At 44.4% G+C, this 22,677-nt stretch overlaps 2 protein-coding genes across 4 annotated transcripts in view; one reads left to right on the top strand and one right to left on the bottom strand.

Annotated features, from left to right (window-relative positions):
* Copa (COPI coat complex subunit alpha) overlaps window positions 1-4,927 on the bottom strand; it is a 47,324-nt gene extending 42,397 nt beyond the window's left edge. Inside the window, exons 1-2 of one of the 2 annotated variants that reach the window (XM_021650588.2) lie at window positions 4,769-4,927; window positions 961-1,074 (exon numbers count right to left, since the gene is read on the bottom strand). In XM_021650588.2, coding sequence (XP_021506263.1) covers window positions 961-1,074; window positions 4,769-4,808 — 154 coding nt within the window. In that variant the 5' untranslated portion in view covers window positions 4,809-4,927. The remainder of the gene's footprint in view (window positions 1-960; window positions 1,075-4,768) is intronic. The other variant, XM_021650589.2, reaches the window with a different exon arrangement.
* Window positions 4,928-4,981: 54 nt separating this feature from the next.
* Ncstn (nicastrin) lies at window positions 4,982-22,496 on the top strand. Of its 2 annotated transcripts, none has more exons than XM_021650591.2 (17): window positions 4,982-5,119; window positions 6,317-6,421; window positions 11,253-11,376; window positions 11,756-11,877; window positions 12,289-12,434; window positions 14,107-14,257; window positions 14,512-14,621; window positions 14,847-14,999; window positions 15,546-15,650; window positions 15,790-15,867; window positions 17,590-17,762; window positions 19,584-19,686; window positions 19,800-19,895; window positions 20,179-20,266; window positions 20,537-20,691; window positions 20,974-21,186; window positions 21,710-22,496. In XM_021650591.2, the coding sequence occupies exons 1-17, from the start codon at window positions 5,038-5,040 to the stop codon at window positions 21,830-21,832; spliced, it is 2,127 nt and encodes a 708-aa protein (XP_021506266.1). In that variant the 5' UTR covers window positions 4,982-5,037; the 3' UTR covers window positions 21,833-22,496. The 2 variants fall into 2 exon arrangements, with proteins under 2 accessions (XP_021506266.1, XP_060220676.1); XM_060364693.1 differs by lacking the exon at window positions 4,982-5,119 and adding an exon at window positions 11,038-11,152.
* The last annotated feature ends 181 nt before the right edge of the window (window positions 22,497-22,677 follow it).

The following is a 22,677-nucleotide window of genomic DNA, read 5'->3' as shown; positions in this document are numbered from 1 at the left end:
ATTGTTAGTGATCGTACCAGTCCCTATTAAGATTCTTCTTTTAAACAAAAGCACAGATCCACTTTATATATTTAATTTTCATCAGTTTAAACCTGTGAGGGGTACAGCATTACGTAGATTCTGTGTCCAATGGCCTTTGTAGGAAGGCTGCTTCAGAATTTGGCACGAACCATGCCACTGTTTCTCTGGCCCCAGTTACTTTCTCCAGATTATTCTGTCTTGTTTGCCTGCCTCCAGGAGTCACTGTGCCTTTTTTTTTTCTTTTTTGCTTTATTTACATAAGCACATCTCTTGCCCAAGTAGAATTCAATTTCATCTCAGGCCTGAACACTTTCAATTTTAAGAAGAGCCATGGCTCTTTTAGCGGTCTCTTTTAGAGACCTCACGCCTAGACAGCAAAAATGGCCTCAAACCACAGCCTTCCAGACGTTTGCCCTTTTTTTGTTATTATTTTTTTGTTTTTTTTTCAAGACAGGGTTTCTCTATGTAGCCCTGACTGCCCTGGAATTCACTCTGTAGAACAGGCTGGCCTCAAACTCAAGAGATTCCACCTGCCTCTGATTCTAGAGTGCTAGGATTAAAGTGTGTATCATCACACCTGGCTCTTAATAAGATTCCTATTTGTAGATTGTCTTTGTTTGTTTGTACCCCTTTACGTGTCCACATTCTTTCCTTTTAGGGGGAATCCTTATCAAACTAAGATTCTTATACAGGGATGATAAATCCTTGCCTTTTAAAAAGAACATTTACTTTTATTATATGTATGTACATGTGCACATGTGTTCAAGTACTAGTGGAGGCCAAAAGAGAATATCAGATCCCCTAGAGCCGAATAACAGGTGGTTGTGAGCCCTGGATTAATATGATTACAAGGAACTGAACTCAAGTCCTCTGCAAGAACAGCTAGCACTTTCTACCACTGAGCCATCTCTTTTAATTTCCCCCTAGAAATTAACTTACCATCATGTTCATCAAACTTGTCAATGAGGGTACACATCCGATAGTCCCATAACTGGATGACCCCATTGTGTAAACTGGTCAGTATCCAGGGTCTTTTAGGATGAAAACTAAGGCCTGGGGAAGGAGGAAAAAGCAGAAAATTATACAATGAGTTAAGGTCCCTGATGTCTTCTTTTGTCAAGTTTGACAGAAGAAACTAGATTAACCAGAGTCTATCTATCTATTCCTTCAACATGCTGGATAACTTTCTCCCTCATTTTTAAAGTTGCATCTCTGTATAGCCCTGGCTGTCCTGGAATTTACTCTGTATACCAGGTTGACCTTGAACTTACAGAGATCCACCTGCCTCCACTGGGATTAAAGGCACCCGGTATCACCACCTGATTGATAACTAGCTTTTTATTGATACCAAACACAATAAACTGCATTGTTATGTATTCCTCTAAATATTTCTAGGAGCCAGGAATGAACACAGTAATCCCAGCATTCGGGAAGACACAGGTAGGCAGATCTCTGAGAGGACAGCCTGCTCTACAAAGGGACAGCCAAGGACTACACAGAGAAACCCCGTCTCATAAAAATAAATAAATAATAATAATTAAGAGCTAGAGAGATGGCTCAGTGGGTGAGTGCACTTGCTGCTCTTCCAGAGGACCCAGGTTCAGTTCCTCGCACTCATGCCAGGTGGCTCACAACCACTTGTAACTCCAGTTCCAGGGGATCCACTGCCTGGCTATTTTTTCTTTTAAAAAAAAGACAGACCTCACTCTTTTGTCTAGACGGCCTCAAAGTCACAAACTTCCCACCTCAACCTCCCAGTGCTAGAATTATAGGTATGTACAACCACAACTGTCTCTTAATTTTTTTTAATATAATTTTTACGTGTATGAGTATTTTGTGTCTATGAGCACCACACGCATCCCTGGTGTTTGCAGAGGTTAGAAGAGGTGTCAGATCTTCTAGATGTGGGGTTAGAAATGGTTATGAGCCAGCATGTGGGTGCCGAGAACTGAACCTTGGTCCTCTGCAAGAGCAGCAAGTGTTCTTAACAACTAAGCCATTTCTTCAGCCCCACAACTACCTCAACTTTTCCCCATAAATTTTGGATATTTTTGTCACATGCATGTACCTATTAATACTCTGACAAAGGCCCATGGGAGCCCATACTGACCTCCAGTTTCTCCCTTTTCTGGTATTTTCTAACCATCTTTGTTAGAAGGTTAAATGCTGAGCTCTGTTCCTCAGCCAGACCACAGGGTTCTTTTCTCTCCCTTCATTGCAGCCTGAACTCTCTCTTTAAGCACTAATCAAAACAAACTGGATTCACTCCAGGCCACCAGTAATGCTTGGGTTTTTTACAACATGGTCTCGCTTTGTAGTTTAGGCTGGCCTCAAACTTATAGCAACCCTCTTGCCTTAGCTCCCATGTGGCAGGATTACAGATGTGAGCCACTACAACCAAATCTGGTAGCTACTGCTTAGTTGTAAAAACATGTGAACATACTCTATTAGTAAGCTTATGAAGGCACCAATTTTGCATGATGTTTCTTTTATTCTTATGATATATTAACATCTTTTTTTCTTTGGGACAGGTCTCACTATATAGCATCCAATTACTATCTCCTGCCTCACCCTCTCATGTGCTTGGATTTACAGATATAAACCACTACCTCCAACTTAGCACCTAATTTAAAAAAAAAAATTATGTGTATCCGTGTGGTGATTATGTGTACATTAGTGAAGGTGCCTGAAGTGGGGCAGAAGAGGGCACTGGACCCTGTGGAGCTGGAGTTACGGGCAGTTGTGAGCCACATGATAAGTGATGGGAACCAAACTCTGTATGGACAGTATGCACTCTTAACTCTGATTCAGCACTTTTTTTTTTTTTTTTTTTTCCTGAGACAGGTTTTTTTTCTGTGTAGCCTTGGCTGTTTTGGACTCGATTTGTAGACCAGGCTCAAACTCACAGAAATCCACCTGCCTCTGTCTCTGAGCGCTTGTATCAAAGCTGTGTGACATTATGCCCAGCTTGATTCAGCACTCTTAAAGAACTCTCAAGTACTAATTTCCCCAACCCCTTTCTACTGCCCAAGAAGAAATCTGAAAAGAACTCATATAAAAAATGAAGACTCATTCCAACTACGTAAGTACCAGAAACTGGTTTTTGCTTTGTTTTAATTATGTACGTGCACGTGTCAGTTCAGATGCCCATAGGGCCTGGATGAGAGGGTCAGATCACCTGGAGCTGGAGTTACAGGTGGATGTGAGCTTCCATACATGGGACTTGGGAACCAAACTCAGGTCCTCTGCAAGAGCATTACATCTTGGTAGCTGAGCCATCTCTCCAGCCCTAGAACCTTTTTTGGGAATAGGGTCTCACTGTATAGTTCTGATTGGCCTGGCGTTCGCTATGTAGACCAGGCTGGCCTCCAACTCACAGAGATCCACTTGCATCTGCCATCCAGAGTGCTGGGATTAAAGCTACCATGACTGGCACCAGAGATGATAATTTTTTTATTTTTTTTATTTTTGCTATTTTGAGACAGGGTCTATGTAACTCTGGTGGTACTAGGAATTCTTTCTTTCTTTAGATTTATTTATTTATTATTTATACAACATTCTGCCTGCATGTGTACCTTTGCACCAGAAGGCACCAGATCTCACTACAGATGGTTATGAGCCACCATGTGGTTGCTGGGAATTGAACTCAGAACCTTTAGGAAGAATAGCCAGTGTTCTTAACCTCTGAGCCATCTCTCCAGCCCAGTACTAGGAATTCTTAATGCTGCCCTTCATTATCAAATTTCCCATGAGACTTAGAAACTGCTCAGAATAAAGAGTCTCACATTAAAGAGCCTCTAGTTTTTGAGTTACTAAGTCTGGCCACACACTATTATAAACACATTAATATTCTTCATTTTAATTCCTTTTAAAAGAGAATGTTAATTACCCTTATTTTTAAAGATATGGGTATAAAGATTTAGAGATAGTGAAGTATGACGAAGGTCATATAGCTTGTTAGTGGATGTTTCAGAATTTCTAAGCAAGTCCAATTGACTCCAAAGAACAAATTCTAAACCCCTTCGCTATAAAGCATATTATGAAATATTCCAGATACATTTTTATCAGATTTTCATAGACTTAGGTCTCTGCTTTTCTAATATCAACATTTCAAAAGCATAGTATGGTATCAGGCCTTTGTCCTTCAAAAATTATTACCAAAATATTAACTGTTTATCTGACATTCAAATCTAATACAAAGCACCTTGTATTTCATCGGACAATCTTACCAGTCTCGGGACTTCAGAGGCTGTAGGCCTCCATGCCCTAATTCCAAGTAGGCAATGAAGTCCAACGAAAGCACTGGACATTGAGATGGTGCAGACAGGCCAACGGAGTAGCCAGCGGCTGACTCCGAAAAAGCTACAGTGACAGAGGCTGAGAATCAATTCCCTGAGGTATTCCATATAACGTGGTTCTCAGAAAGCTTACAAGTCACAAGGCATTAAGAACAAAAAAGCTGGAGCACAACCCCAGAAGGGTGGGTGGAAGGAATAGGAGGCGGGCCTAAGGGACCTCCTACAGTGAAAGAACGAACCATTTCACGAGTAAATCAAAGTCCCAGGACACTCAGGCGGCGCGGACTACCGAGACTCCGCTAATCCTAACTCGCTTCCCTCGGGTATTCCTCCGGGTTCCTTCCAGGGGGCCCAGTTCGATCAGCGAATCCGCCCATTCTCTACTCCTTGGTGACTGCACCTCCCCTAACATAGCCAGCCTCCGTTGTTCCCATTTTCTTCTTCACTACCTTTGACCCGCGCGCTCTTGGTCTCGAATTTGGTTAGCATCTTTCAGGCCTCCAGCTCGCAGGTACCCGTCCCGCCGGTCCCGCCGCTCTCCTTTGCCTTCCCAAAGCCTCCACGTCAGCGACCCGAAGTCGCGGCTCCCGGAAGCGCCTCAGACACGAACTTCCGGTCTTTGGAGCGCTGGACTACAGAGACGGAGCCTGCGGAAGACTAGAGAGGCCGGTACTAGACTGGAAAGGGACCCGAGGCTTCCGCCCAGCGGAGAGGCAAGATGGCCACGATTAGGGGCGGCTCTGGGCCTGACCCAGGAAGTCGGGGTCTTCTTCTTCTGTCTTTTTCCGTGGTGCTGGCAGGTGAGGGCACTCCGCCGCGGAGCTCCGCTCTGTAAGAGGAACCGTCCGGATCGGCCCATCGCAAGTGCAGGCGTTGCCCTTCTGGTTCCCATTGCCCCTCTGTCCCCCCGCCCTGTACATCCTTCTTGTCTTTCGTTCCCATGACATAAGTTCCCCCTTTGCCTGGACCCTCCTTGCTTCTCTCCCGAAGGCTCATCTTTTCGTGTAGTTCTCTCCAGCCCTTTTCTGGGTTTCTAACCTGATTTTCTTGTACCTTCTTCGAATGCCTGTTTTTCTATAAAGCCCAGCCACTCCACCAACAATCAAAAGGAACAGGTGTAAAAAGCTCAGCCTCCTTTCTCTGGTTTGGTATTTTTGTGGGTGCTGTTCAGCATTTAAAAACGAGAGTCCTCATTTCCTCCTGTTGATTTGTGTTCCTTATTTTCTTTGCTCACTAAAGTGAGGCTAACGTGATCTTGGCTGCTTTATTAAGAGGGAAGTAATGATTCAAGGCATTTTAGACGTTTAGTGTGTATTAATATTTTCATTTCAATATAATATTAGTGATCTAGCAATTATGAATTACAATTAATAACACACTTGTAATTCTTGATGGTGTTGTCAACTGAGAATTAAGCAAAGCTATAAATATTTTCTTATATATGCATGGTTGACTAGTTAAGCCCTAAAATATAAACATTTCTGTATATAACTATGAGTGTATCTTCCCCTACATTCACATTGTTTTTGACCATCTTCAGGGAAGAAACAGTAGCTGCACCATACTCTAGGGGTGCAGAAAAATGGTCTGATGTTTGATTAACTGAACAAGTGTGTGGTGTAAGGTTTCCCTTAGGTCTGTTCAGATTCTTGGGTGGATTTTGTTGTCGTTAATGTTCTTCTTTGTTTGGTTTTGGTAATCTGTATTTTTAGACCAGAGCAACTAGACGCTGACACATCTAAAAGTCAAGACTATTTTTGACACATCATTTTTTCAGCTCTATTGTTAATTGATCTTCATGGAGTTTAGTAACCTTCTAAGATACAGCTAGGTACTCTTTACAACACTTACGTCCCAATAATGTGACCAAGAAGGGAAAAGAATGCTCATTAATCACATGTTAGAAAGTAAGATAGCGAATGAATTGAGCTAATGATGGTAGAGGCTAATACCAAATGTCTTTCACTTTTTCCTCATGCTTTTTATCTTCCGGTCAGGATTGTGTGTGGGAAACTCAGTGGAGAGGAAAATCTACATCCCCTTAAATAAAACGGCTCCTTGTGTCCGCCTGCTCAATGCCACTCATCAGATTGGCTGCCAGTGTAAGTTGAAATTGGGATTTGAATCTGTGACCATTAATAATTGAGGTTTTTATTCTCAGAAATATATCGTGCTTAGAAATCTTGGCATTCAAATTAGAGTGTGAGCATAGAAAGTAATTACCATCTCAGACCAGGCAAGATAATTAATGAGAGCTAAATGTTAATAAATATTTTAATGTGTGCATTTTAGTTTTACCTCTGCAACAATCCTTGTTATTGACATTGTACAAAGGATAAAACTGAAACTTAGGGAAATTGCTTAACTTTCCCAGCATCATCGTGATAGTAAGAAGTCAAGCTAGGATCTGAACCCTGGTGGGACTCTCAACTATCTTACCATATGGTTTTCTAAGGAAAAGTAAATCCCACATTCCTATGGAGTCTACTCACCACCCTGTCACTCTTGAGTGACCTTTTTTGAACCAAAATTACCTTTTTTCCCCATTGGAGACAAAGTCTTTCTCTGTACCCCAGGCTGGCTTTGGCCTTCTGCTGAATTCTGGGACTACAAACATGTGCCACTGTTTGCTGTTGTCATGATTTTGTGATGCTGTTGATTGAATCCCTCCCATCAAGCTAGTACCTCCAAACCCCCAAATCAGCTTCTTCAGCGGCAGTGAACTAGTTGAAGAAAAGGCATGCTAAGTAGGGGCTGGAGAGATGGTTCAGTGACTAAGAGCACTTAGTGTTGCTCTTACAAAGGGCTGATTTTTGGTTCCCAGAATGCACAAGGTGTCTCTCAACCATCCATCACTCTAGTCCCAGGAGATCTGATGCTTCTTCTAACCTCTGCTGGCACCAGGTACACATGTGGGTGCACATTCATACATGCAGGCAAGACATACACATAAATATCTTTTTGCTTATTTTTTTATACCAACTAAGGGCTGGGGACATAGCTCTTGGGCATGCATGACAACCTGAACTTGACTCTCTGGAACCCACATTTAAAAAAGCTAAGGCATAATGTGACTGCTTATAATCCTAGCACTTCTATAGACAGATGGGAGACAGTGACAGAAGAATCCCTGGAAACTTAGAGGCCAGGTTGCCTGTTACATACTACAGAAAAACAGAGAGATCCTGTCTAAAACAAGGTAAAAGATGAGGACAGATATCTGAGGTTGTCTTCTTTTGGGCACACACATCCACACAAATGCCAAATAAGGGCTGGAGATATAACTACTTGGTAGAGTGCTTTCCTAGCAAACACCAGAGTTCTGGGTTCAGTGCCCAATACCACATCAGTTGTATATAGTAGCACTGCTGTAATCATAGCACTCAGGAGGTAGGTTGCCAAAGCCAGCTGAGCTAGAGACCTTGTTGCTCCTCCCATTTCCCAAATAGTTGCAAGGGACATAAGTGAAGGATTTGGACTTATCTTTGTGTTTTGTGAATGTGTTGCAAAGCAGAGTGCCATGACAACACTGCCACTCTCAACACTGTATAAATTGCTCAAAGTGCAGCTCAGTGGTAGGATGCTTGTCTAATATGCACAAGGCCCTGAATTCAAACTCTGGGTACTATATATCTTAAGAAAATAAAATAAAAATCACAGCTTGTTTTCTGCTTAAGCTATCTATTATCATCAGAGCTTAATCTTTCATGGACAATAGCTCTGTCAGGATATAATTATGCAGACAAGCAGGGTCTGATCTTGTCTTTCTAATCAAATTGATCACATCTGAATTTTAATTTATCCTTTTTGTTTGTTTGTTTTGGGACTGAGTAGTTTATCCTTTTAATAATGGCTGAAGTAGTGATGCATAAAGCTAAAAATCAAAGTGTCTTTTTTTTTTCTTTTTCTGTTTTTTTAAGACAGGCTCTCATTATATAGCCCAGGCTGGCCTTGAACTTCTAATCTTCTTGCCTCAGACTCGCTAATGCTGAAATTGCAGGCATGTCCCTTCATTCCCTGCTTCAAACACTTTTTAAATAAATGTTTGTCACTGATGTGGAATAAAGTGTCAAACAGTATTATGTAATTGCCAGGAACCTTCCATTATTGTTTAAAAGAAGAAAAATCTCAACCCTTTTATTAAATAAAGACTGCAACATTGGTAAAAAGAAACTCAGTTTCTGGAAAGTAAGGCGTTTGCTCAGGGAGGTAGTTAATACTTTTCTACCTATACCTCTGTGAGCTATACTACAAGGTAATTTTCCCATACCCACATACATGAAGTACTGCAAGTAGAGTCATTGGTTTCAAACGACTCTAAAGTTTTTGTTGGATTTGGTTTCTTGTCTGAGCTGTGGATGAAGGAGAACCTCATCCAGGATAGGCTGAGATCAGAACTGACTTCGAGAACCCCATCCTCCTGAGGCTGGGCTCTAAAAACTCTTCTGGAGACAGTTACTGTGCTGCCTGCTTTTCAGGCAGCCTGTGGGAAGCAAAGCAGTGGCCCTAGAGATAAAGCCAAGGGCAGTCCCGATAGAAGAAGGGAGGTGCTGGACTCTGGCCATTTCCTCATGAGGATTTTGTTTCCTTCTCAGCCTATTTACTTCTGAGTCTTGCTTCATCATATCTGATCATTCCTTCTCAGGCAATACCCGTTTTAATTAGGGTTGGGAACATCATGAAAAAATCGGAGCTCTGGATTTGATTTTCTGATTACAATGACCTACTTCTATGGATCCTTAAAGTGCTCAAAGAGAGCTACATGTAACTTTGTTTTTCCTCCATCCCCACTGTATAAGATGAATAGAGATGAGAAATCTGTTTCTTGCTGAAGGTCTAGAGAAAACAAACACATTACTTAAAACCATGCGATCACCAGTTAGGATCCAGATGGAAATCCAGGTTTCTTTAGTCCAGGGTCACATTTTGTTTCTTCCCTGTCTTCCCTAGAGCTGAGGCTACATTTATTTATTTATTTATTTATTTATTTATTTATTTATTTATTTCGAATTTACCACACTAGCTTTTCTTTTTCTCATGTCTTCAGAGCTTTAACAAGTTTTTTTTTTTTTTTTTTTTTTTTTTTATATTATTGTTTTATAGCATGGACTGTGGAATAGAATCACAGTGGAAGGTCTCCTTTTTTTTGCTTTTTTGGACCTATAGGAATATAATATAAATGAAAAACCTTTGTTAGTATCCAGATCTTAGTTAAAGCTGTCACAGGCTCTGCTATTCTTCCATATTTTATTATTATCATGGGCATGATCATGTTAAGTATTTACTATGTATAAGCAGTAGGCAGATGTTGTAGCCACTTCTGCTGTATTTACTTTTTATTAGCTCTCCTGGGAGAAGAATTTTATTTGGTTATCAATTGGGAAGTTTTTTTTTTTAATAGTTTATTTAATTTTGTTTTATGCATGTTAGTGTGAAGGTGTCAGATCTGTTAGAATTAAAGACAGTTGTGAGCTGTCATGTAGGTGCTGGGAATTGAACCCAGGTCCATTTGGAAGAGCAGACAGTGCTCTTAACCACTGAGCCATCTCTCCAGCCCCCAATTGGGAAGTTTTTAATCTTCTGCAAGTTACCAGTGTTTTAGTTCTGTGGTATAGAAGCCTAGTTCTCATTTCTGATTCTGTATAGCCAAGAACTACATGTAGTAATTTTAGAAAATACATGTGTCCAGGCTCTTCCGAGAGAAGGCCCAAGCATTTATAGCTCCTAAAAGTCCAGTGGCTGGGATATAGCTCACTGATAAAGTGGGTATTATATACAGGCCTTTGACTGGGTCACTAGCGAAAAAAAAAAAAAAAAAAAAAGCAAAGAAGACCTTCCATTGTGATTCTGTGTTGAGAAGTAGTATCTAAAATAAGTCTTGATTAGCACATCCAGTCTTCAGGAAGGAAAAATTGTCAGGGAGAACTCAGGATGTCTCCACGTGGATTCCTAGAGACTCAGGACATTCTCGACTGTGGGTCATCCTTCCTCTGAAGTGGTGCTTCCCAGTCTTTGTCACATCATGAGATACATAGAAATGTTATAATTTAGCATCCTAGCATATATAAAAATGCGTATTGTTCATAGGCCATCCTGGGTAAATAAGGAGTCTACTCTTGTATTTGTACAATTAAGGGTCTTGAAATCCTAGATTCCCAGGAATGAGCCAGTAATTATCAGCACATCTTCAGTCCATTCCAGGTGACGAGTTGGGCGGCTCTGCTCTAGAAAGCTCAAAGTTCTGGATTAAAATCACCTAAAACTGGCCAGGAACAAATAAAGGCATTCCCAAATGAGGCTGGAGAATGGTAACCCAAGGCTAGTGAGACCATGGAATCTATGTCTTTTCAAAGGAATATCAAAGCTAGAAGTCTGAGCTGGAAATGCAGTCTGGCATTTTCTAGAGGAAAATATAGATTTTAAAAATTCAGTGTCTAGTGTTCTAGAATACTGCATTTATGGGTAAGTGAAATTGTTGGAATTGGGCCAAAAAAGTGAAAGCTGCAGATCCTTTCCAGCAAGATGACTCAAAGGGTAAAAGTGCATGCTATAAAAACCTGATGACCTAAGTTTAAACTTAAAAAAAAAATTCAAAAAGACCTCTAATGAGTCCGCTTGGGTTTTTGTTCTCCTTTCCTCCTCTAATGGAGCTGGAGGGATGCAGCTCTTCAAGTCTAGAGGTGGAAGTGTTTACCCTAATATTTTGTGATATCTTTAGAGATAAAAGATCTGCAGAAGCTGGAGGTGGTGGCCTTGAATCGCAGCACTTGGAAAGCAGAGGCAGGAGGATCACTGCAAATTTAAGGCCAGCCTGGTCTACACAGTTAGTTCAGGTCAGCCAGGTTACATAGTGAGACCCTGTTTTTTAAAAAAACAAAAAAAACCAAAAAGTCAACTGTGGGAGCTTTAATTTGACCCATTCTGTCCTGGCAGCTTCAATTAGTGGGGATACGGGGGTTATCCACGTAGTGGAGAAAGAAGAAGACCTGCAGTGGGTGCTGACAGATGGCCCCAACCCCCCTTACATGGTTCTGCTGGAGGGCAAGCTCTTTACCAGGTAAGAATTGGGTGTGTCTTATGTAGAGAAATATCTGGTCCTTGTACTGATGAGTGGCAAGTTCGGTTGCTCTAGTCTGCTGGGAAAGAGGAAGCAGGGTTTGTATTCAGAAAAGAGGAGATACCATCCAAAGGAATCATCTTGTTGATCTCAAAATTAGACCTTCTTCTGAGAAGAAGGAGCGGTTCCAGAACCACTCAGGGACAAGGTAGATGAAACCGTGAACTCAGGTTGGGCCATAGTCCAGACTCAGAAATTAAGCCCCAGAAGAGAAGTGAGTTGGAAGTTCTGCATGACTAATCTCCACTTGTTAATCTGTCTGATACATTCCTGTATCTGATACCTTCTGATGCCTTCTTTCACGTTCTCTCCATTCTAGGGATATAATGGAAAAGCTGAAGGGGAGAACCAGCAGGATTGCTGGTCTTGCCGTGACTCTAGCCAAGCCCAATTCAACTTCAAGCTTCTCTCCTAGTGTGCAGTGCCCAAATGATGGGTTTGGTAAGAGCCTCAGAAGATCATGAGAACCTTCTACTGTACAGGCTAATTGTTGTTCCAGTGTCAGGCTTCAGGGGCAGGGACCATATGTCTGTGTAGACTGTAAACAGCTGGTTCCTTCCCACTCCCCACACTCCAGCAGGCCTGCTTCATCTTCTTTTCCTCTTCCTCTTCTACCGTTCCTTCTTGACACAAGCTCAGAGACCAGATCTGCCAGCCTAGGCTTCCCTGTTAGCAGTTTGTCTGTCTTAGCCAGGCTGGCAGTAGATTCATGACTGCTTCTTAGTGTCACTGCCTTTTTGTGCTCTTAGCCCTAGCCCTGTGATAGCCTGATCTTGTTACTTCTCCTGCTCCCTAAGTACTTGGTGCCTCGGTAAACTCTTCCCTACACCCTTCCCTGCTTCCTTCCTCCAGGTATTTACTCCAACTCCTACGGGTCAGAGTTTGCTCACTGCAATAAAACGTTGTGGAATGCAGTGGGCAATGGCTTGGCTTATGAAGACTTTAGTTTCCCCATCTTTCTTCTTGAAGATGAGAATGAAACCAAGGTCATCAAACAGGTACTGACTCTGCCAGCTTCTGGCAATTCCAGTAAGAAAAAGGATTATTTTCATGTTCTTGTCCTGTTTGGAGGGAGACTTATTCTGCTAGTTCACACTTTGGTTCCTCAAAATAACCACCAAGGAGTTTGGTCAAGTATGATGGTGCATGCCTGAATCTCAGCACTCAGGAGGCAGAGACAGCAAGTTCCAGATCAACTAGGGCTACATAGCAAGACCCTGTCTCACAAACAAAACAAGAACACTGAAGTTTATCGCTCAGTGTCATGACATTTCCCTCTACCATTTCTTTCTTGTCTGATATAGTACTAAAAGCTTTAGACTGGATAGAACTACATGGAAGAATATAAAGCAAGGTGTTCAGCCATGGTTAAGAACCAGACAAAAAAGCACAGTGGGCCGGGTGTATACACCTTTAATCCCAGCACTCATGAGGCAGAGGCAGGTGGATCTCTGTGAGTTTGAGGCCAGCCTGGTCTACAGATTGAGTTCCAGGACAGCCAGGGTGGTTTATTCAGAGAAACCCTGTCTTGAAAGAGCCTTTAAAAAAAAAAAAAATAGGGACCAGACATGATGTCTCATGCTTAATGCCAGGCACAGGCAGGAAGATTGCCAACAATTCAAGGCTGTTGTTCTAGGCCTGCCTGGGCAACAGGGTGAGACCTTGTCTGATAAAGAACAAAGCAAAAACAGAAAGAGAGAACACTGGACTAGGAGTTGAGAGGTTTTGAGTTCTGTAAATCCCTAAGTGTGTGTGTACATAATGTAAAGGCCAGAGGAGGACATCAGATATCCTACTCTGTTGCTCTCCACCTTATTCCCTTGAGACAAACCTGGACCTGTGCTGGCAGCCAGCAAGCACCTACAGTCCTGACTTTTCTCCCTGAGGTTACAGGTGCATGCTCAGCGTTCACATGGGTGCTAGATTGTAACATAGCTCTTTACGTTTGCATAGCAAACACTTACCCACTGAGCCATCTCTACAGCCCATTGGGTCAGTTGTTACAGCTCTACTTTGTCCTGATTCTGTGTACTCTGTCATCTTCATTTTAAGATCAGTTAAGAGATTTGTCTTTCTTCCAAAGGTCCTGAGTTCAATTCCCAGCAACCAGATGGTGGCTCACCACCATCTATAATGAGATCTGGTGCCCTCTTCTGGGCTGCTTGCACATATGCAGGCAGAATACTATATAAATAATAAATAAATCTCTTTTTTTTTAAAGATTTGTCTTCAGAATAACTAAATGAGTTGCTTTATTTTTTTAATTTCTAGCCAGTGCTCCTTATATCAAGTCACACTAAGAACAGTGTCTGAAGCCAGGCATGGTAACACACCCATACTGTCAATGCTTGGGAGGCCGAAACAGGATCATGAGTTTGGGGCCATTGTAAACTTCGTAGCATGAGCCTGTGGTGGCTGTAGCTTGAACCACACCAGTTAAAATTGCATAAATTCACCTGCTCCAGCCAGTCTGTTGAGTTCATGCCATTTGTACTGATTGAGGAATTTTTCTCTTTGACCTTATATGGTTATCCCAGGACACCTGTAGCTTGGGGACTTATGTCTCCCAAAAGGGAGTGGCTTAACAATGGATCTGGGCCTTCCTCTTCCTGGAAAGCGAGAGAGGGCCTCCACAGCTAGCTGTCTCAGTGGGGTCCATCTCCTCTCCAGTGCTATCAAGATCACAACCTGGGTCAGAATGGCTCTGCACCAAGCTTCCCACTGTGTGCTATGCAGCTCTTCTCCCACATGCACGCTGTCATCAGCACCGCCACCTGCATGCGGCGCAGCTTCATCCAGAGCACCTTCAGCATCAACCCAGGTAGGTGGGCCCAAGCCATGACATGGACTGTGGTGAAGGAGGGAGGTTGCTGAGATACCCAGGGAAGGAGTGGGCCCAGGCAGCAGGCATCCTGCCCCTGAAGTGATGGTGCCACGGAGACAGGGCTAAAGCAGTTGAAGGTAGAGAAATGGTCCTCAGGGTGAATGGGGACTGAGTCTGAACAGTCTTGAAGGCCTTCTCAATGACTACCCTCTTCCTATTCCTATCGCTCTCACTGTTTGTGTCCTTCTCAGAAATCGTCTGTGACCCCCTATCCGACTACAACGTCTGGAGCATGCTTAAGCCTATAAATGCGTCTGGGGCATTAGATCCCGAGGACAGGGTTGTAGTTGCAGCCACCCGGGTGAGTGTTGCCCCCTGCAGCATGGGCAGGGCTCTTTAGGCATGTCTGATCTCAGAGTGAACACACCGGGGAGCCTTAAGTAGAGAGGGAGCTGGGCTGTTGGACTCCTTGGCTCTAGTACTTGTCCCAACCTACGGGGATTCTTGGAGCAGGAGAAGGAGCTTGGGCTTGGCTCTAGTGGTCTAGTTTTAAAAGTGTCCCATCCTATCCCATCTTCTCTTCCAGATGGATAGCCGATCCTTTTTCTGGAATGTGGCCCCCGGGGCAGAAAGTGCTGTAGCCTCCTTTGTCACTCAGTTGGCTGCAGCGGAAGCTTTGCACAAGGCACCTGATGCTACTAAGCTACCCCGAAACGTGATGTTTGTCTTCTTCCAGGGGGTGAGGGCTCTTTTCCTAGGGCAAGATTGTAAGGAGGAAGGGGGTGGTAACAGTGGAGGAGGAATTACTGACCTGAACTGTTAATCAGCTGTTTCCCCTTTGGAATCCTTAAAAAAAAAAAACCAACAACAAAACAAAAAACAAAGCTTCTATTTCCTGAAGTGATGTCCCCTTCCCTCCTCCCTTTCATTGGTAAGATCTATTTGAGGCTTCTTTCATGTTTATTGTCCCAACCCCTGTGGTGCAGCCTGGCTATAGTGTAAGGTAATAGCAGCCAGAGCTGGGGAGATAGAGGAAGAGTCAAGAAGCAAGTGTGTAATGGTTGGTGTTTGCTTGGAGCCCTCACAAAGGCTACTTTCCCCATCTCTACGCCCAAGAAACCCCATGATGCACACATGTGAGAGGCAGCTGGTTGGGTTGTTGGTGGCGGGTGGTAGATCACGTGGCTGTAAGATGACAGGCGGCTGAGATGGCCCAAGACAGAAGCCCGTTGTTGACCTCAGGCTGCCCTATTCCTTGGGAATTTCTCCTGTCTCCACCCCTCAGGAAACTTTTGACTACATTGGCAGCTCAAGGATGGTCTATGACATGGAGAAAGGCAAGTTCCCTGTGCGGCTAGAGAACATTGACTCCTTCGTGGAGCTGGGACAGGTGTGAGCCTCTATCCTCGGCCTCTTCCTCAAACTTAAGCTGCCTGTTCTGTGGCCTGTGCTGCAGGCACCAGCCATCTCTCCCAGGCATGGGTCAGAGCAGGAGACTGATCATACATGTTACTGTTTCTCCTTCCCAGGTAGCCCTAAGAACTTCACTAAATCTCTGGATGCACACAGATCCCATGTCTCAGAAAAACGAATCTGTGAAGAACCAGGTAACCCACAGATAAGACAGTAGATAGAATTAGTATCTCGTTGGTTCCCTGGAATAGGTAGTTCTCTGTGATCATTCAGTATCTAAATATTACTGCTACTCATTAAGGACAGGTAAGTGACTTATTGACTTGCTCCCTTTCTTTTTTTCTGTCTGTCTTTCTTTCCTTCCTTTCTTTTTCTCTTTCTCTCTTTTTCTGTCTTTCTTTCTCTCTTTCTTTCTTCCTCTCTTTCTTTCTCTCTTTCTTCTTTCTTTCTCTTTCTCTCTTTCTTTCTTTCTCTCTTTCCCTCTTTCTCTCTCTCTTTCTCTTTCTTCCTCTCTCTTTCTCTTTCTTTCTTTCTTTCTTTTTCTTTCTTTCTTTCTCTCTTTCCCTCCCTTCCTTCCTTCCTTCCTTCCTTCCTTCCTTCCTTCCTTCCTTCTTTCTTTCTTTCTTTCTTTCTTTCTTTCTTTCTTTCTTTCTTTCTTTCTTTCTTTCTTTCTTTCTTTCTTTCCTTCTTTATTTCTTTTTTGAAACAGGGTTTCTCTATGTAGCCCTAGCCACAGCAGAACTCACTGTCTCAAACTCAGAGATCCATCTGCCTCTGCCTCCTGAGTGCTGGGATTAAAGGCATGCACCAGTACCGCCCAGCGTGACTTGCTTCTTCTATTCTTTCTGTCAAGGCTACCTGCCAGAGTCCTGCCTGTATCTGGCTCCTGCCCAAATTGCTCTCCACTTTATTGGTGGGAAGTAGCACAGATTTATTTTATTTTGTATGTATGAGTATTTGCCCACAAGTATGTGTACCGTATGTATGCCTGATGCCCACGAAGGTCAGAAGAGGGCAGATCCCTTAGAACTGGAATTACAGGTGTTTGTGCACCACCATTTGGGTACAGAGGATCAAACCCGGCTCCTCTGCAAGAGCAACAAGTGCTCTTAACCACTGAGCCGTCTCTCCAGCCTCTGCCCTCCAGGTCATGCTTATTCAGGGCTCTTAATTCCTACCAAGTGCAGCTGTGAGCCTTCTTTCTCCTCGGAGTTTTCTTGTTGTCACTCCAGCCTTTGCTGTCATCCCTGAATTACTTACATGCTTGGTGTTCCATTGTTGATTGACCCCCTCTAATTCTGTATAACAAATGATTCATGTACATTCATTTTTTTATATATAACAAAAGACCTACTGAGGATGAGGCTGACTCCTGAGGACAGAGCTTGCCTAAAATTTGGAGAACCAGGCCTCTTTGTGCCTTAATCTCTTAACTGTAAAAAGAACCATGGGAACTATAGGAAATTCAGAGAGCCTTGCTCCAAGCTTTTTGATATATCCACTTTGACATACCAAGTAGAACTGGATGCATCTTCTACTGAGGCTAGACAAGGTGGTCCAGTTAAGGGAAAGGGATCCAAAGGCAGGCAAAGAGTCTGAGGCAGTCCCTACTCTTGTTGTTAGGGGTCCCACATCTGTTATATATGTGGGGGTGGGGCTCTGGACTCTTCCCATGGATGCTCTCTGATTGGTGATTCAGTCTCAGTGAGCTCTTCCCTTCACTTCCTTTCCCTTCATTTCCCTTCCCTCCCCTCCCCTTCCCTCCCCTCCCCTCCCCTCCCCTCCCCTCCCCTTCCCTCCCCTTTCTTCACCTTTCTTCCTCTCCCCTCCCCTCCCTTCCCTTCACCTCCCTTCCTCTCCCCTCCCCTCCGCCCCCACTCCCCACCTCCCATCAGTTTGCTTCTTGACTTCCTCAGGTAGAGGACCTTCTGACCACTCTGGAGAAGAGTGGTACTGGTGTCCCTGAAGTTGTCCTAAAGAGACAGAGTCAGTCCCAGGCCCTGCCACCATCGTCTCTACAACGATTTCTTCGGGCTCGAAACATCTCTGGCGTAGTTTTGGCTGACCACTCTGGTTCCTTCCATAATCAGTAAGTCACCTGGCCCAGTGCCCTCCTTGTTTTCAGAGGCAGTCTATTCTGTGGTCTGGGAGGAAGGTTGCTGTCTTTTTCCACCTCATACACTGCCTCCAGAAACTCCAGGAAGTTTAGCCAGTAGCCTGTTCACAGGAGTCGCCCTGGACTCCTAGTACAATCATCCTAGAACTGGTATGCTAGGTTCACGGGACCCTCAGAGACCACCAGGAGATGACTCGATGCAATTGCAAGAGAGCTTTATTATGAGAGCAATCGAACTCGGGACCCAAGTCTCACTGGCGCAGCAGTAGAGAAGTGGGACCTGAGCCCTGAGTGAGCAGGGTTTTTAAAGGGAAAGTCTGTGAGCAGGGGGTTTCCATGGCAGCAAGCAGGGGGGCACAAGCCTTGGCGTTACAGAATTGGGTGAAGTTTAGCAGGGCGGGGTGACCTTTTCTGAGGCACACAATCACAATGGCTAAGGCATATAATCACAATGGCTATTTTTCTAAACCATATCTGAAACATTGGGGAGAATTTTCCCACCCGATTCTCAACCGATTCCCATTGATTATTGCCAGGGAGTTTGTCTCTATTTTCTATGAAGCATTTATTCTGTTATATTTCCTGGAGGCTGTTGCTAGGAGAGTTAACTTTGTTTTCTGCCAGGTGTGCATTCTGTGATATTTCCTGGTACCTGAATTCAGTTCCCAGTCAAGATCTTTATTTCAAAATGGAGTTATATTCAGGCTATCTTAAGCTCTTCAGAACCTCCTAGTACAATCATCCTTCTCCCATGTTCTCCTGACACCTGAGTTTCCAGGGGTTGCCACTGAGGGCATTGTCCCAAGCCAAAGAAGGGGAAGACAGAGGGTGGTTTCCTGGCTGGAAGGCAAAAGTGGTCCCTGTCTGGGGTCCACAAGCAGTGTTCTTACTTTGTAAAATGGGACATGTTCCCGTCCTGTGGTAGGTACACATGGCTGCATGTACCAGAGGTTGCTGAAGATAAGAAGATCATGTTAGTTACCTCTCTCCTGGTTCCTGGTTCCCTCATGCTGCTCCTAACTTGAGGCCAGGCACAACAGAGAGTTCTCACTCAGGCTAGTTCTCACTCAGGCTAGATAGCTCTCTCTCTAGCCTCCTTGCTCCTTGAGGCCAAATGAGTTTTGTTTTGTTTTAAGCTGATTCTCTGACTCTAGGAAAGGTCATTTCTCACTCATTCAAGGGAGTGACAGTTCTAGATTACTATCAGCTTCCAAATCTGATGTGGTATCCTGGGGTAAGAGATAATTCACTTGACTGTGTAGCTGACTTGACTCTGTATGGGACAGCAATTTATTCCTGCATAAGGGACATTTCAATAAGAAAGCTGAGGGTGCTCTTTTAAAATCTGTTTCCTTGGTGCTTACAGGGACCATCATAGTGATTTGATCCAGAGTATTTATGTGTGTCTGTGAGCATGCCTGATCTTAGCACCTGACCATTTCCCTCTATCACTCTATCATTCATTGGAACACTCATACAGGGTGGCAGCTCTCTGAAAAGCCAGCCAGCTTCCTGTGTGTCCAGACCAAACAGTTAAGAGTCTCCAGTGCTTAGGGCTTGCTTACCTTTTATCCTTTGTCCCTCAGCAGAGGCTGCTAATTTCTTTACCCACCCACATTCCTACTTTCCCACTTCCAATACATCTTTAATAAAAGGACTCCAATTTATTTCTCCTTTTTCCACTGGATGATGAAAAATAAGATAGCAAGTTCCCATATAAAAAGGATGTTTAGCTAGGAGAGGGGCAGGGACCTGGCTCCCTACAGCCAAGGCTCATGCTGGCTTTCTGGACAGGTATTACGAGAGCATTTATGACACCGCTGAGAACATTCACGTGACCTATCCTGAGTGGCAGAGCCCAGAAGAGGACCTGAACTTTGTGACAGACACTGCCAAGGTAGTACTGACCCGGGCTGAGGGCTGAGTTGGAGCATAGGAGATACAATAGAAATGATTGAAGTGAAGCGCTGGGAGCCAGGTGAGCCATCCAGCCCTTCTCTCCTGCTGCAGGCACTGGCGAACGTGGCCACAGTGCTGGCACGTGCATTGTATAACCTTGCAGGAGGAACCGGCTTCAGCAACTCCATTCAGGCTGATCCCCAGACAGTAAGAGAAGATGGGCCCTTGGCCCTTTCTGTTCTGTTTCTGTTAATACAGGCTGCCCTCTTCTCTATGATCCTTGCCAACTTCCTAAACTTTGGAATCTCCCATGCCTGTGAGGATGACAGTCCTTACAGTTCTTGAGTGGATTGCATCTACATCCTTGTGAATTTGCCACTGTCTCCTAGCCCCCTTAGAGGTCCTATCTTGTAACTGGTCTTTGCTTGTTGTTTCCCTGATCTTGCTGCAAGTCACAGCATTTTTTTCTTCTCTGTGTCCCAATTCCTAGGTTACACGTCTGCTCTATGGGTGCCTGGTTAGAGCCAACAACTCATGGTTTCAGTCCATCCTCAGACATGACCTAAGGTCGTATTTGGGTAAGCATTGGCCATGAGAAGGGGGATCCATAGTGTAGAAAAAGGGGCATCATTTTGGTTTCATCTTTATTCTTTCTCTCTCTCTCTCTCTCTCTCTCTCTCTCTCTCTCTCTGCTTTCGCCCGCCCCCCTTCTTTTATTTTCCTTGATGTTTGTTGGACCCTCTTCTCTTAACATGCTCTCTTTTGGCTCCTGCCAATGCTGGATGATTTCCGTTCCTGCCCCTTGACCTCACCTTCCAAATCCTCCTTTCTCTTTGGCCTGCAATCAGATGATGGGCCTCTTCAACACTACATTGCCGTCTCCAGCCCTACCAACACGACTTATGTTGTGCAGTATGCCTTGGCAAACCTGACTGGCAAGGTGACCGACCTCACCCGAGAGCAGTGCCAGGATCCAAGTAAAGTCCCCAATGAAAGCAAGGATGTGAGTGGCGGTGGGTGTCGGAGGTATCCTGGGTCCTCTTTCCCTTGGAAAAGTTGGGAATCTCCTGGGCAGATGGGAGTTGGCATGGAAAGGCAGAGGGTACAGTCCTAGGAACCTGAGTGTTGAGGAAGCAGTAGCTTCAGGGAAACTAGGCCACCTATGGGATGAAGCATTGTCACCCAGTTGGTGAAGTTGGCTGGAATATGGTGCTGCTAGAGGCACAGAGAGTGAGTGAGAAGATTGTCACCTCAGCCCTGTGCTGTGACCTGTCTTCTTGTGCAGCTGTATGAATACTCCTGGGTACAAGGTCCTTTGAATTCCAACAAGACAGAGCGGATCCCGCGGTGTGTGCGCTCCACGGTACGACTGGCCAGGGCCTTATCCCCTGCCTTTGAGCTGAGCCAATGGAGCTCCACGGAATATTCCACGTGGGCTGAGAGCCGCTGGAAAGACATCCAAGCTCGGATATTCCTAATTGCCAGCAAAGAACTTGAGGTAAGACAGGCCTGGAGGCAAGGTGGTACAGTTCTGTTAGGCTCCTTTCTGTTTCTCATTTGTCTACAGTATGCAGCAAAACCAGTACAAATCTGTGCCTGGTCTGCCAGTGCACAGATCTCTGCCTGATAGCCTGAATACATGCTTCCTTAGGAGAGCCCCATTTGGACCTAAGAAGGTCTTCCATGTCTCCCACTCCTACCCAGCATCTACTGTGTGGCCCAGCTGGGAGCACTAGGTCAAATAGTTACTGTGTTTCTGTTATGAGTAAATCATGAGCGAGTACAATACCAGAGAACCAAAGCCATGGGTCCTGCTTGCCTTCAAATTGCTTAAGAACACAGATGCCTTTCACCCGAGGAGAGCCCAGACTGCTAAATGGGAAGACGTTGCCCGTGGTCGGTGCTTGTTCTTGGTGCTTGAATCTAGTTCCAGAATTCTGATAGTGTTTCTTCCTGAGTTTCCTCAGGCTGTGGCATTCTCAGAATACTTTTCTTTCCTGCCCACACCTTTGTCCTTGCAGTTTATCACCCTGGTGGTGGGCTTCGGCATCCTCGTCTTCTCTCTCATCGTCACTTACTGCATCAATGCCAAAGCCGATGTCCTCTTCGTTGCTCCCCGAGAGCCAGGAGCTGTGTCTTACTGAAGAGGACGGCAGCTTTCCCTGCCAGCTTTGGACTTTACTTCCCAGGCCAGTTGTCTTACTGAGGACAAACCACTAATTTGTCACTGGTCTGTCTCTAGACCTGTCTTAGACTGGGATTGACCCATGGAACTGTGATTGGGGACAGGAAGAGATGAATAAGTTGCCTCCCCTTTTCAGCTCCCCCTTTCCCATTTGTTTCTCCTCTAATACCAGGGATTATGATAGAAGCTTCCTGCTCCCGATTAACTCCCCAGTTACCCACCCTCATCTGCCCTTTCTTGGGATACCTCGTCTTTCCATCCTACCCCGTACCTCTGTCTGACCCCACTGTCACCCTGTAGCCACCCCTGTACTCAACCACCTGCTGGACCAGGAAGAAGGATGAGAAGGACTGAGCATCAGGATCAAACTACCCCATATCCTTAGGGAAAAGAGAGGGTTCTCTGGCTGAGCCAGCTGTCTCTTTCTCACTGTCCTTTCTCCAGGTGTCCAGATGGCATGTTAGGGTGGGCATGCTGTTAGGTGGGTATCCCACCTCTAGCCCACAGTGCTCAGTTGTACTTTTTATTATTAAACTATAATATCTATTTTTGTTGGGGGTTTTCTTTTCTTTTTTTTCTGTAAATATATAAATAGCAAGTTTCATTAAAATTATCCCATACAATTTCTACTTGTTGTTTGGTATTCTTCCCAGATCACCATATCCAATGACCCTGGACTAGAGCGCAGTGTGTGCTGCCTTGCTTCCCAGAAGGAAGATAGTGTTAAAATGCAGGTGAAATGAAGAAGGGCTTTGAAAACTCCAGAGCCCCTCTTAAAACAGTCTAATCACAGTTTCTCCTTAT

Source organism: Meriones unguiculatus, chromosome 11 (genome assembly GCF_030254825.1).
Source record: "Meriones unguiculatus strain TT.TT164.6M chromosome 11, Bangor_MerUng_6.1, whole genome shotgun sequence".
NCBI lineage: Eukaryota > Metazoa > Chordata > Mammalia > Rodentia > Muridae > Meriones > Meriones unguiculatus.
This window is presented reverse-complemented; position numbering and strand designations above follow the sequence as displayed.